Raw genomic sequence first — 13,422 nt, 5'->3', positions numbered from 1 at the left:
GTTAAGCCTTATGTTCAAGAAGACTCTGAACCAACAGACATGCTCTCACGGGACGAGTTCCTTTCTACAATGTTGAAGCCGTTTAAATCAGTAAACAGACCAAAGCCCTCTAATTTTGATGTAGAACTCACTGAAGTGATCAAACCTGGTGACCCTAGATCGACCGATGAAAGATTTAGAGCCGCAAAGAAGAAGGAGCTGCAAGGTTTGATTGAAAAAGGAACTTGGAAGCTTGTCTGCAAGTCAGAAGTACCTAAGAACGCAAATATTCTCGGTGGTAGATTTGTACTAGCAATAAAAGATGAAGATACTAAAGACGAAGTATGGAAAGCCCGTTTTGTAGTTCAAGGGTACAGGGATAAGCTAAAAACGTCTCTTGTACATGATACTGCCACACCAAGGCAACACTCCACACGAATTTTGATCGGATTGGCAGCAATATGCGGGTTCCAACTGTTTTCAACAGATGTAACTCAAGCATACCTTCAAAGCGCAGAAAAACTTATGAGGGATGTATACATCAAACCGACTGGAGAATTTGAACTGAACCAGGGCAATTTGTTGAAGTTGTTAAAACCTTTGTACGGTCTTGCCGATAGTGGTGATTACTGGGGCCGTACCATCAGCAATCATATAAAAGAGGACTTGAACATGACCGGAACAACTGGTGATGGAGCATTTTTCTTTAAATGCATACGGGACAAGCTTGATGGCATGTGCATTACCTACGTGGACGATGCCCTCCAAGCAGGTACCAAGGAGTATTCAGATCTCGCTCACAAGACAGAAGAGAAGTTCAACTGTAAGGGAAGAGCTTACGATAAGTTTAGTTTCGTCGGAGTACAAGTTGAGAAAAAGGATTCTGAATACATGATCCACCAAACGTCGTACATCCGAAAGATAGAGAGGCTGCCGAACACAGCCACGTACAAGTCTTATCGATCATTAAGAGCCAAATTAGCCTGGATTACCTACACTAGACCAGACATTAGTTTCTCTATTGCTCAAGCCGCCCAGGTTACCGAATCACAGTATGCTACGGATCCAAAAATTCAAATCCGATACATTAACCGCACCATTAGACGACTCAAGAAAGAGCCATACCTACCGCTGAGGTATCCCAAACTTGACGATAACAAGTTACACATAAGAGTTTATTCAGATGCTTCGTATGCAAACAACTCTGACGGCTCTTCGCAGCTTGGATACATCATATTTCTATGTGATAGCAGCAACCTTTGCCAACCACTCTATTGGTCGTCTCATAAGGCTAAACGAGTGTCAAGATCAGTTTTAGGCAGCGAAACTATGGCCTTTGCTGACTCCTTTGATATGGCCTTCATGCTCAGACATGACATACAGAAGATGATGAACATAAAGATACCGATCCTAATGTTTACGGATAGTCTCTCATTATTTGATGTTATCACAAAGGCATCTACAACGGTTGAGAAAAGACTAATGATTGACCTCGAGGTAGTCAAAAACGCGTACCAACAAAATGAAATGGAACAGATCGGATTCATTCGATCTGAACACAATCTGGCTGACTGCTTGACAAAGGCTAATGGAAACGATTCACTAATCAACACCTTAAAAAGCGCACGAATCGTGCACCCCGTGGATCAATGGATTGACAGAAGCCACAATGAGGATACGTCACGTCAGAAGTAGAGGGAATGTGGGAAATTATGGTATGACGGTGACGTATACAGGACGAATAAAATGCACCTCAACGCAATTAATGTAATGCACAACAACGGGAGCATTTTAATAATCTCAGATGCCAACATGCAGTGCATCCTCTCCTAAAAACTGCTTCGATAGTGCAAAACATTACGTGAGGAGAGGACAAAGCACCTGGCTGGAGTAGTATAAATAAGGGAAGGGTCGAGGCAGACTAGCTGCACAAGAAAAGCGAAAAACAAAAACGAAGCCACGACAATAAAAAGCGCGATTCCCCTCATTCGCCCGGTCCTGCCGGTTAACCTTTATTGTTCCCCCCTTTTCTTTTATTTTTTTGCGACACTCAGACTGGGCCATGTGCATGCGCGAGGAGGCGTTGCTGTACCTTCCATGCTGCATGGATCTGCAGACCGTCCAGACTCTGTTCCATTTCCGAGGAGTGGAACTATGGGATGGCATTACAGTAAAAACTACAGCAATGTGCTTCCGATTTTAGTGAAGAACTCAATAAAAACGGGGCGAGGGAAAGGAAAAACGAGAGGAAAGTCCTTTGTTAGGACTGGCCCTCAGGGCCAGGCTCGCTTTCCCTGTCTCGTAGTAGGTTTGTGCGCCTTCCCCCTTTCCACCGACTAGGGGCGGAGAAGGGGAGAGGAGAAACGGGGGGATTCGAAGTAAAGAAACTACTTGCTTATACGCGAGCGACGAGACTTCCGCACCTCCCCTTGTCTTTCCAGCGTGCCTTGCTCCTCCCCTGCTTGTGCAAGGGAGGGCAAGCTGTTGCCAAACAAGAGACGTCTACACGACAATTTCCGACAGTAGCGTGCCCCTTACTCAATGCAGTGCTGTACTTGGCATCGGCACTTGTGCCATTGTGCGCACAGGCCACCACGCGTGCCAATGGCACCAGTGAAGCACTTTTTGATACCTCGGCGACAGGTGTGAGGTGTCCCGCCATTCTACGGCTCGTTTTGAAAGCATCAAAACAGTGACACTGACGGCTGAGGCGGCCTCAAATGAGCAGCAGATGCGCAGCTACCTCGCCTGTCGACAAATTCGCGATCGCGGTTTCATACAAAGCGGTCAAGGACATTGTGCATGCTGTACTTGGACAAGTACCATGCACTGTACACTCTGATTAATGGCCGACCCCGCGCCGGATATTTAAAATATCGCGAGAGAGGCCTATTTGCTCCACAGTGTGGGCAATCTGGCAAGGTTATACCTCAGGGCTCATTAATAGGAGTCTCGTATTTAATCATCCGTAACCAACATGATAGTAAAACAAGAAAATAGTATCGATCGCAAGCTTCCCTGACACACTTTCACCGCAAGCGATGACATGATACCACTCTCCGATATGTGTAATAAACCTATTAGGTTTTTGACCTACTAGTGTTTATACAAAACTCCGAAGTAAAGGAGCTTTGTTTGATCGAATTTGATGCTGCTGTGCAAGCAGGTACATGACACTGCAAATTCGTGGGCTTCAAGCCCTGAAAGGCCACAACACAGCTGCCGCATGCATAGGAAGAATAAGCGAGTTTAGGAACAAGAAAAATAGGGGCGGTAACCACACCGCTGTTATGGATGAAATAGGCAACTTAGAAAATCTGCTTGCATCGAGTCATCTGAAATCTGAACAAGCTGCTCTGTCTTGACTGCGTCACCGCCCACAATGACACCATCCTCTCCAAAAGCGCGATCTATTAGGAGATCACCCCCTGCGGGGGACATAGTTTGAGCACCGGTAGAACGTTTCCCAGGAATCAGGATACTGTCCCCAACGAGAGCCGGAGGGAACAAAAGGCTTGTATCTGAACAAGTCGGTTGAGTTTCTTCTGAATAAGGGTCGGTCAAGTGAGGGCTGAGTGTACCCATGAGGGTTTCGGTCTTATCAGATTCGACACTCCCGTTGTCGGTCTCAGACAACAGCGAAGGACCCTGGGGCAGTTCAAATGCAGAGTCATCGACAACCATAACTTCTGACTCCAAAGTCTCGGTTTGAGATCGCGCATCCTGACAGTCCTTTTGCCATCGCTGTTGATGTGCAACGTCACTGAACAGGGCTTCCATGCGGCTAGCAAGCTTCTTGCGACGACGGTAACGTGCAGCGTAGGCCTTCACTTGTTTTTCCGTGCGGGTACCGACCGCGAATATGATGTCATCCCACACGAATGGTCCATACTTCTGCAGTGCAGCTTCAAAGCGAGCCTTCTCAGCAAATGACCAGTGACTTCCACGAGCAGCCATTTGAGGGCTTTCCTCCTCTGCGCAAGAAAGTGTCCGGTTCATGCCGGTATCTGAGGCTAGATTAGGGTCGGACATGTTGTTGATATTCGGACTGTGTGAAGGGGTTTCGAAAGACTGCATCATGACACCACGAGGTGAAGAGTCTAAAGCGCAAGAGATTTGGCGAAGGGTGAGTTCTGGAGTGGTTGGGAATTTACGGTTCTGATGATGGGGTGCTTTGAAGGACTCGGTTGCGAGGTTTAGTGAAGGTTGCGGAGAGGGCGGGACGGGATTTGGGCCGCGTTGGTAGTTTTCATGAAGCGGAAGCGGAAGCGGAAGCGGAAGCTGAAGCGAGTCATTATGGGCTCGAAGACGGCTGAGTTCTAGCTTCTCGGCGCGAATGAGCTCCTCGAGCAAGCCGATGCGTTGCTGATTCTCAGTGGCGCGCTTGCTGAGGTCGGCGGGTGGGGTGAAAGCTAAGGCGGCGGCAGTGGCAGCGGAGGCGTGAATATCGTCGGAGTCGAGAATACGCGGGAAGTTGCACATGGCGGGGGTATCCGTGGAGGTGCGCAGGGAACGAGGAGGACCAGGGTAATGTGGGTAGGGTCGGGGGGCGGCGGGAAGAGGTCGGGGGGAAGGGCCTTTGGCGGCTGGGTGTATCGTTTGTTGGGAGGAAGGCAGCTGGGGACGTTTTGTTAAATAGAATCAGGGGTGAAACGAAACGCGGCTCGCGAGGGCTTTTGGAACTACTGTAGTGGGTACGGACGGGGAAGGGGGGTTGGGTACACACGTGAGGGGGAATTTGTGCGGGTAGTGGTGGGGCAAGGAACAAGCGAGTGGCTCTCAGTCAAGCACCGCGAGGGAGGGGGTGGGGTCATATTGATGAAGCGGCGCGTGTCAAGCAGGCCTCTCCAAGCTGTGCCGTGCGAAATGTTATTTTTCAATTGTTTTCGGAAGGTGCAGCCGCCAGCTGTTGAAAAAATTAATGTTATCCTTCGTCGCGGAGATATGGCATGCCATTCGTGACGGCCCTACACATGGCAACGGGCGCCACTGCCGAGATTTTCTATCGCTGGTGGCCGCTACCATGCGCTGATGACGCCTCTGATCCGCTCTGGCCCGCAGATGCTGGCACTCGCCGGCCGGCAACTGGATAGGGGGTCGCAGCAGCCCGAAGCATCATAATTACATTACATCCACCGGAAGCCCCTGCCAGCCCCCCGGCTGCAAGCTGACGCCCGGACCCCCCATTTGGGCCAATCCCCGCCCGAATGATAGATATTTCTCCCAATCTCCCGGATTTCATGCAATTCCATTGGCCCTCGCCTTCATATACCTCATTTTACTCGTTCCAGCCTTTCTTCCTTACGCTACTTGCACATCCCAACCCGATCCTTCCAGAATGCGTCTCCGCTCGCCCCTCTCCCCCTCCACACCCCCCCTGCAGATTAGTTGCAACCCCATTGCTTCACAAACACGCGCTCGTCTGCTCCTGACTGTTGCAGGTACAGTACACTGCACCGCAGTGTGCGAGACTCTGGCAGTACAATTGTACATGTCTCTACTCGGAGCTCACTTCTCCCATACAACGATACTCAATAGTTGCGGTTGCTTATATGACTTTTAGCTGAAAGAAAAGTGAACTATTTCCCAAAGGCCCAGTCCCCCGTTCTTTTTTTCCTGAACATAGTGCACAGCTCAGTAAAGGGTATCATCGGCGGCGCCTGTCCCATCCGGGATGAATGTGCTCTTCGGCTTTCCTGCGTGTACTCGACGGTGGGAAGAACGGCAGCGTCTAGATACTCTACAGTACCATGGGCAACGGCCCTTGAAAATGCCCTACAACCATAATATATGACATTGTTATATGTTAAAAAACTGTCAAACGCGAGAAGAAGGACCCACCTGCTCTTTAAGATCCTATTCATAGGATGTGGTCCAACTGCTCATAATATGATCATATTATGAGCTTGTCAATCTACCATTGGTGACTACTCGATTGCACATTGGAACACTCGCGGTACAGTGTACCGTGTTGTATCACTACACTTTCTCTTGCAACCATAAGCTGTGCGGTACAGCATTCCACTCGCTCCATTGTGCACAGTCCTGTGACAGCGCTTTTCGCCAGAATTCCCCCCTCAGGCTGTTTGCCTGAGGATGATACGAATCTATGCCCTGCCGAGCCCAAAAGCCCTGTCGCGCATGCCCAACACGGGTCTGTGCTGTATGATTACTTGCCTATGTCACCCGCACTCGCTTTGCCAGACTGTACCCTGCCATTGGTATGATCTGTTCTGCTCCCTACTACTGTAGCAGCCTCTTCCTCTCCCAGACCTTGGATACTGTACACGTCTACCTAATGCTCATACAGCAAACGTCAATCACAGAACTGTACAGCATTTGCGATATTTAGGGTTCCTGCATTTTAGTGAACCCAAACCCGTTAATGCTCTATTGTATGGGCAGCCAGGTTTTCCGACGATGCAAAAACAAAAGGCATTTGCAGCTGCGAAAGCTGCCTTGTCCCAGGGTGATGTCCGATCCACGAATCAAAGAGAGTCATAAAAAGACGCCAACCTACGCGATTGACGCATACCACTCTTCCACTACGCTCACTTGCCGGTCTACTGTATACCGTGCAACAACGGCAGTGCAAACTCTTCGCCGCTTCGATCAAGACATGGACACAGCCGGAAAACACTTCAATACTGATATTGAAATAAGAAGTAACATGTTACAGCAGAGAAGGACACCGCATTCACAACGGTTACATCTTCACCTCAACCGATCCGTCGCACTTTTTGGAATCCGTAGGCACGTACACCACCGTATTCTAGTTACATCACCCCCGATCGCGTAGTATACTGAACGCAGAGGTACAGCACACAACCTCCTTTCGCACGCTTTGCTGGGATGCCGTACAGCAAAAATCATTCTGGCAACAGGGTTTTACATTATCTTCAAGCATCCGTCCCAGCGTGCGACACGAAAGTCTGCCGGCTACGAATAGGCACCGCTTTTCGACCTCGCCTAGAGAAGACGAGGATGATCGACGACTTGTGCCCCAGCACACTTACTTTGAAATAGCGTAACATTACAAGCGTTTGCGAGAACACGCAAACCCGATTAATCTCTCTTGATAATTTTACATCCACACATTTTTCGGCTGCTTTCATTGCCAATAATGGAAACTTATTCGCTTGCGATTATACCGTACATATCAATACGATTTCTTCATTCTTCATTAAAAATCTAGTCGCCATGGCACTTGGAGGGTAGCAGGGGCGTTCCACAGTGTAGCACCCTGCCGTCCGAATTTTTGAGCGAGACGCTCAACAGTTACATTTACGTAACTGGGAGAGTATGCATCCCAGCAAGATTTCTTGTCTTGCTGGGCTGCAGGGACTAGTTAAATGGACTTCTTGTCCATTTAACTAGTATGACCAGCACTGGACGGTTCACTGTATTATTGCAGTACAGTTCCCTTTGGAGGGTACCCTTCCTGAAAGGGGCAATTTGGTAATCGGGGCAATTTGGTAATTTTTAGTCTTCCCCTTCCAGATTCTCCAAAACCCTCCGTCCACATGCAAACACTACTCGTACAACTTAGTAAGTCCTCCCTCGTTGCCCTGCGTTGCAGAAGACCGCCAAAATTCAAACTCCCGCTACGCCACAGCGTCCCAACCCTCATCAACCTCTCTCCTGTCGCACCGACATCATGACTTCAACTCCAGAATTGCGTGATTCATGGCACTCTCTATTCTATTGTGGAAGGCGATTGAAACAACAAGACAAGAGCGCGACGCATTGACAAAAAAGGGGCGATAGAAGGCCACCGCGCTCCTTCGTAGTTGTACGAAAAGGTCCATCGTCGTGAGACCGACAGGAGTACCCCGGGCAACAGTAGATCGCATTTATCACGCTCTGCAAGAGCATGATGAATCACAAATCAACGCCCTTCTATCTCCCGAGCCCATTTAAGAGGAGGCCGCCCAGTTATTAGTGAATAAGAGTCTAGTTGGATGAAGAAAAGGATTTTTATGCAGCTGAAAAGGGTTTCGTAGTTCGAATAGTGATGTGCGGAATATTATGACTGAGAAAGCGTCTGATGGGCGCTCAGGATTTGGCACAGAATCTGGCAGCCCATCTCAAGACACCATCCGGCACTGGCGGGCAGTGAATTGAGAAATTACTTACCGAAAAGTGAGAAACAAAGATGTGGCAAAGTTGGCGGCTGAGAATTTCACACATGTGTCAACGGTCTCTGAAGCATTGAAAAAGTTCAAAATACACATCCAGGCATATTCAGGGACCTAACGCGGCTTTGGAACTTCGACGAGACAGCTGCAGACTGCCAATATGGAGTGAGAACTTAAGTATTTGGGTCCGCACTTCAATCATGGCAGGTATGTGGCTTGTCAAGCTATAAATAAAAACAAGCATATAACAATTGTAGTGGCTGTTTCTGGGTCTGGTCACAAAACACCACCCTTTTTCATTGTAAAGGGTAAGAATGTAATGAGTGGATGGATCTTGCCACTCCAACAGACCGAAATAAAATGCCATTCCCCTGAAACGGAGAGGTTATCTGAAAAACATAGTTTGACTAAGGAACCGTCATGATGACGACAGACAGGGGAAGTATGGAAAAAAGAATTATTTCCTTTGTGATGGAGCATGTGGATACGTTTGTGAGGAAAATACCCCCGGAGCTTTCTTACTGCATGACTCTCGACGGCCACTTATCGCGAGAAGGCTACGAGTGGCTCCAGATATGCAAGCAAAAAAAGTGCGAGGTCGTCCAATTTCCCTCTAACACAACTCATTTCTTACAACCATTCGACCAGGACATTAACAGGTCTTTCAAAAACGATATTCACACATACTGTGACTTGCTCCATAAGCAAACGACACTTGACATGCGAAGTGTCCGATCAAATCTTATGGTGGCGACATTGGCTTACAGTTATATCACTGTTACTAAGATTAAGTTGAGCTTCGAAAAGACGGAGTTATGGCCAATGAAATTTTCATTTCTCGACAGGTTTAAGAGATAAGGACGAAATGCGGTGTCATATGACCCAAAAAGTTGCTCGGCATCTTTAGTAAATGTCGCAAATAGAACTCGCAACCCCGACAATCAGACTTTGCGCAAGCTCAAAAACATTTTGGAGGCAGCAAGTGACCCCAAAACAGGACTCCGTGAGGTTGAAATATTTTTGAATAAGAGCAGGAGTGTGAACAAAATCCTTCTGACAAGCACACGTTACTCGAAAAGTAAGAGTTCGAACGCAAGTCGTCCGAAAAGTGTTGATTTGCAAAAAGGGACACCTGGTCTTTATCTGACTTGGGATGAAATAATTGAAACCCAAAAAGAGAGATACGTTAAACTAGCTACTGAAAGGCGACTCAAATATGAGAAGAGGGCAGAACGGGAACGCAAGCGCGCACAGCTGCGATTGTCGAGTGAAAATGGCCGTGCAAAGTTAACGTCGGGAACAGAAAACCAGATTTCTCTCTCTTCCGCACGCGACCAGGATTTTTCGCCTTCGTCTGGGGCGAGGTACGGCGCGGCAATGAGCCGTACATTTTCGAAGCATGCCTTTAGGAAGGATAAAGGGGGTGAAGATGAGGTTGTGCAATCTCTGTTGTCGCTTTCTAGTTCATAACTAAAATTACCAAATTGCCCCTTTTTCTCATTTGAGCCCTTTCTGCACGTGTGTGAAAATGTCAAATGGCTTCAAACAGGTTGTTTTCGCCGGCGTCCTTTCGTCGTCTGTGGCACATGGACATCCCATTGGCTGTAGCAGACGCTTTTTGGTAGCCCAGGATAGTGCCATAAAACACTTGTTAGGCTCCGTCAAAATAATTACCAAATTGCCCCCTCGGGGAAGGGTACTGTACGCACGGGATTTAAAATGGCTAGTGCTCCCGGCCCTCGTAACCCTCTGGAACAGTACAGATATAGATAAAGAGCAACAACGGGATTCGTCGGCTCGATACCGTCCAGTGATGGAAGTGCTCGGAGGCACTGGTGGACGCAGTCAACCTGGGGGTGCGGTTAGAGAGCCATTTAACCGTCTGGTGACACTGAAGTGGACTGAAAGCGTACAATTTATTTTACCAGTTCTTTGGGAACTTCGGTTCTATTCCTACACCAATGTGTCTTACTATGACAGCTTTATCTGTACCTGTCTGCTCGAAAGCAGCCGCAGTCGACAGTTTTCTCTGTTAATTCCCTCTCCACAGGAAGACTTCAACGCTTGACACCTTGGCGGCCATTATCATGTCCCTGTAGACTTGTTGCTGACATTGTCCATATCCCTGAGACGAGACCACAACCGCCACTATTTCATGCTTTCACTTGTCACCTTTGTGCTCCGTCTCTGGCGTTTGATACAGCATTCAATTCTTCGGTGGTCGTCGTCTATATGCAGATAGATTCGTGCCTAGGATGAGCCTTGCTTATTGGGCGGCATAATGTGAAGTAGAGCCGCTCCCACACCTGTACATTTTTCATTCTTTCTTCCCTGTCCGCAATTTCGCCCGTCGCTCCGTGATGAGAGTAGGTCTTCCAAGCTCTTTCTTCTCCAATGCGGGCCCAGGACAGGTCATAACTCCTTCTTCTTCCACCATCTTCCAGTGCTCCCTTTTTCCCCAAGCAAACGTGCGGACTTCACATGACGGGGCAGTGTTGCTCTTTGTGCTTCCACAAGGAACTGGGCCGCGTTCGGAAGCCACGATCTCTCATTGCAGCATGGATACTGGTAAACACATGACCCCTGGTCTCCTCCATGTCCGTGCCGAGCGATATCAATTGGTTGACCTCGGCCGTGATGAATCATTGAGCGCACTCTGGCGCAAGGCGGTGTACTTCTCTCGTGATTGTGACCTGTTTCTCGCATGCTAAGACAAAGAACACCAGAAAAAGTCCTCTGTGAGTTTAGAGTCGATGCAGATATCAACCAATGTCCTGTGGCCCTCGTGGGCCTGCTGGACATCCTCGCCAGGGCGTACGTGGTACTTTAAGGGTACGCCACACAGTTGACAAAGCGAGCCCACGTTTCTCAGTTCTCTCGTGATTGTACACATGCTCCTAGCATGTGTCCAACAAGAACCTCAAATTGTTGAAGTATAGTTCCAACTTATCTCCGAAGTCTTTCGTCTCTGTGCTGCTCTCATAACCAAGAATACAGCCGTTCGCACTTGTGGCATCTTAGATATAATATTCTGCCTTTGCCGGTGCCACCAGAACAACTTCAACCAACTTCCTGACACATTGCAAAACGGTTCTGAGCTCCAATCCGCCTTCCAGTCTCCAACACAGTTATATAGCTTTGGAAGCTCCTGCCGTCTACGTATAACATCTCAAAGGATGGACCAGTATCTGCTCTATGTTTGATCGATGTGCACAGGTGTGACCTTGCGTGGGCCATCTCTGGCTTGCACGCCATATGTCCATAACATCTGCCGATAATAACGGCAGATGTTAACGACAAATGTATGCAAGGAGATAATATTTCTCATCAAAGTACATAAGGTCTAAGTCACATTAACTTCTATATTTGAACAGCTCCACATCCTTGATCAGAAGTGTTAAATTGTAGTAATCCTTATCGTCAGAATCCAGGTCTCGATACAAGATGTACTTCAACTCCAGGCTGCAGTGTAGCATTGCTGTTTGTAGGTCTCGATCCCACCAATGCGAACTTTGTACTACTTCCCCGAAAAGCACCAGTGATCACCTTGTTGTTGTTGAACCTGAAATGCACAAAGGACCCAGCATCGACAATTCTTCTGTCGCTGAAAGGTCCGCAGTGCGTTGCACAGTATTTCCTTCGTGATGCATATTGACAGAGATAGATCAACATGTAAGTTATTCGAACAAGATTAGGGGGGCTCCCTGTCTAAATGTGCGGACACAGAAACGCCGAGTCTGAATTTCCCATCTGCCTGTTTGTCATGCAGAATTTCCGCAGGGCAAACACATATATTTGTTTGTCCATTACGTGAATATCAACACGCTTTGCCCCATCCATTTCAAGTTCGCGGTCCAAGCCTGGGATTAATCAGCTCCAGCTGGCAATCTCAATGCTTCGCCGGGACCTTGATATAATGTATTTTATCCTTCAGTTTGACAAATGTTTTGTGATTTTCTGTTTGTCCTGTTGGGTAAATGATACCTCAGTTCTTTTGGGTGGTAAAAAGGAGTAGTCTGTCCTGTGCTGGACCTGCTCGCTGTCGAAAAACTACGACTATATACGTGCAATGCCATTCTTACCCTGAATTTGCATTTCAGAATGAGCTCGGGTCCATTTACCGTGCATAGTATGATCAGCACTGGACAAAAAAGGTGTTACCTAGTGTCTATTCGACCAGGCGTTATCATAACATAAATATCTGCGAATTTTATTTCTTTTCAACTTGGATTGCCACGGTTTCTATTTTTCTTTGGTAGATTAACTGGTTCTAAATTTTCTGAAGTTAAAAACGAATAAGAGGCACTCAAGCCCACGTTTCTATGCTACAGGAACAAAATTAGCTTAAAGAAAAATGTTTACCGTAAGCCAACAATTTCTTTTGTACACCTTTATGCGCATCAACAAGTTGGTTTTCGCTAAAATCGAAAAGCAAATGCTTTACCTGTGGTGATGGCCTTTTGGTGTCAAAAAACCGAAGTGAAATCGCGAGTTTGGTTGCCTAGAGTGTCTATTTGACATGCAGTTTGCCTCATATGTGGTCAGCTATGGCATGGGAGGCCGCCTTTTTTTTGCAAAAATATATACATTAAATCGAAACTATATAAAGTCAGGTGTGGACACCATTTCTTTAACGCGCATGCCTTCGGCAATAACATCTTGCAAAACATTGGGATAACATTTGTGAATACACAGAAAGACTAAGAATCTAGTGAAGTTTTAATCTTCGGTTGATATTTTAAACAGGCGTTTTGCTTTCAAAGATATCAACACATAACGTTTTGAGGTTGTTCAAAAAAGCTTCTTTTTAGGCATTCTAAAATGGCTGGAAAAGACGTGCAAATCTCACCAAATTCCACCCTTCCGCAACGCAGAAGTCAACTGCGGTGGCGAGAGTATCTTTTTCCTTCATGTTGAGTAAGCACAAGTCCTGAAAAAAGTTGAAAAATGACCTCATATGAGGCCACATACATGTCCAATAGACACTAGAAAAAATAAAATAAGTTTGTCCTCATATGAGGACAAACGGTCCGATAGATCTATCGGAAATGGCCTCGGTTCTCGTAACTTTGAGGTACAGTACCCTTGGTACTGTAGCTGAAAAAGAACAACCTCTGTAACCGTGTTGGTCGAATCGGCCAAAGGGTCTCACAATGAAGGCGCCCTTCAGCAAATGTGGACTTGGCACCTGGCGACTTAGTAATTTTGTCTCGCGATGCTAATGAGTTCAAAGATTACAATTCATGTTACATGTCATGGGTTTCACTACTACAACAATCACATGTGCACTATGACATTTAAATTT

General features: G+C 47.2%; 2 protein-coding genes across 2 annotated transcripts; one reads left to right on the top strand and one right to left on the bottom strand.

Moving 5' to 3' along the window:
- Positions 1-2,047: 2,047 nt before the first annotated feature.
- On the top strand, positions 2,048-2,182 carry CHC_T00003251001 (hypothetical protein). The gene has a single exon (XM_005714323.1). The coding sequence runs from the start codon at positions 2,048-2,050 to the stop codon at positions 2,180-2,182; it is 135 nt and encodes a 44-aa protein (XP_005714380.1).
- Positions 2,183-2,909: 727 nt separating this feature from the next.
- CHC_T00003250001 (hypothetical protein) lies at positions 2,910-4,793 on the bottom strand. The gene is made up of 3 exons (XM_005714322.1): positions 4,704-4,793; positions 3,288-4,596; positions 2,910-2,992 (listed from the first exon to the last, which is right to left on the bottom strand). The coding sequence occupies exons 1-3, from the start codon at positions 4,791-4,793 to the stop codon at positions 2,910-2,912; spliced, it is 1,482 nt and encodes a 493-aa protein (XP_005714379.1).
- Between the last annotated feature and the right edge of the window lie 8,629 nt (positions 4,794-13,422).

This window comes from Chondrus crispus, genomic scaffold (assembly GCF_000350225.1).
Source record: "Chondrus crispus Stackhouse genomic scaffold, scaffold_182, whole genome shotgun sequence".
NCBI classification, from domain to species: domain Eukaryota; phylum Rhodophyta; class Florideophyceae; order Gigartinales; family Gigartinaceae; genus Chondrus; species Chondrus crispus.
Note: the sequence above shows the minus strand (reverse complement) of the source record. Positions and strands in the feature narration are given on the sequence as shown.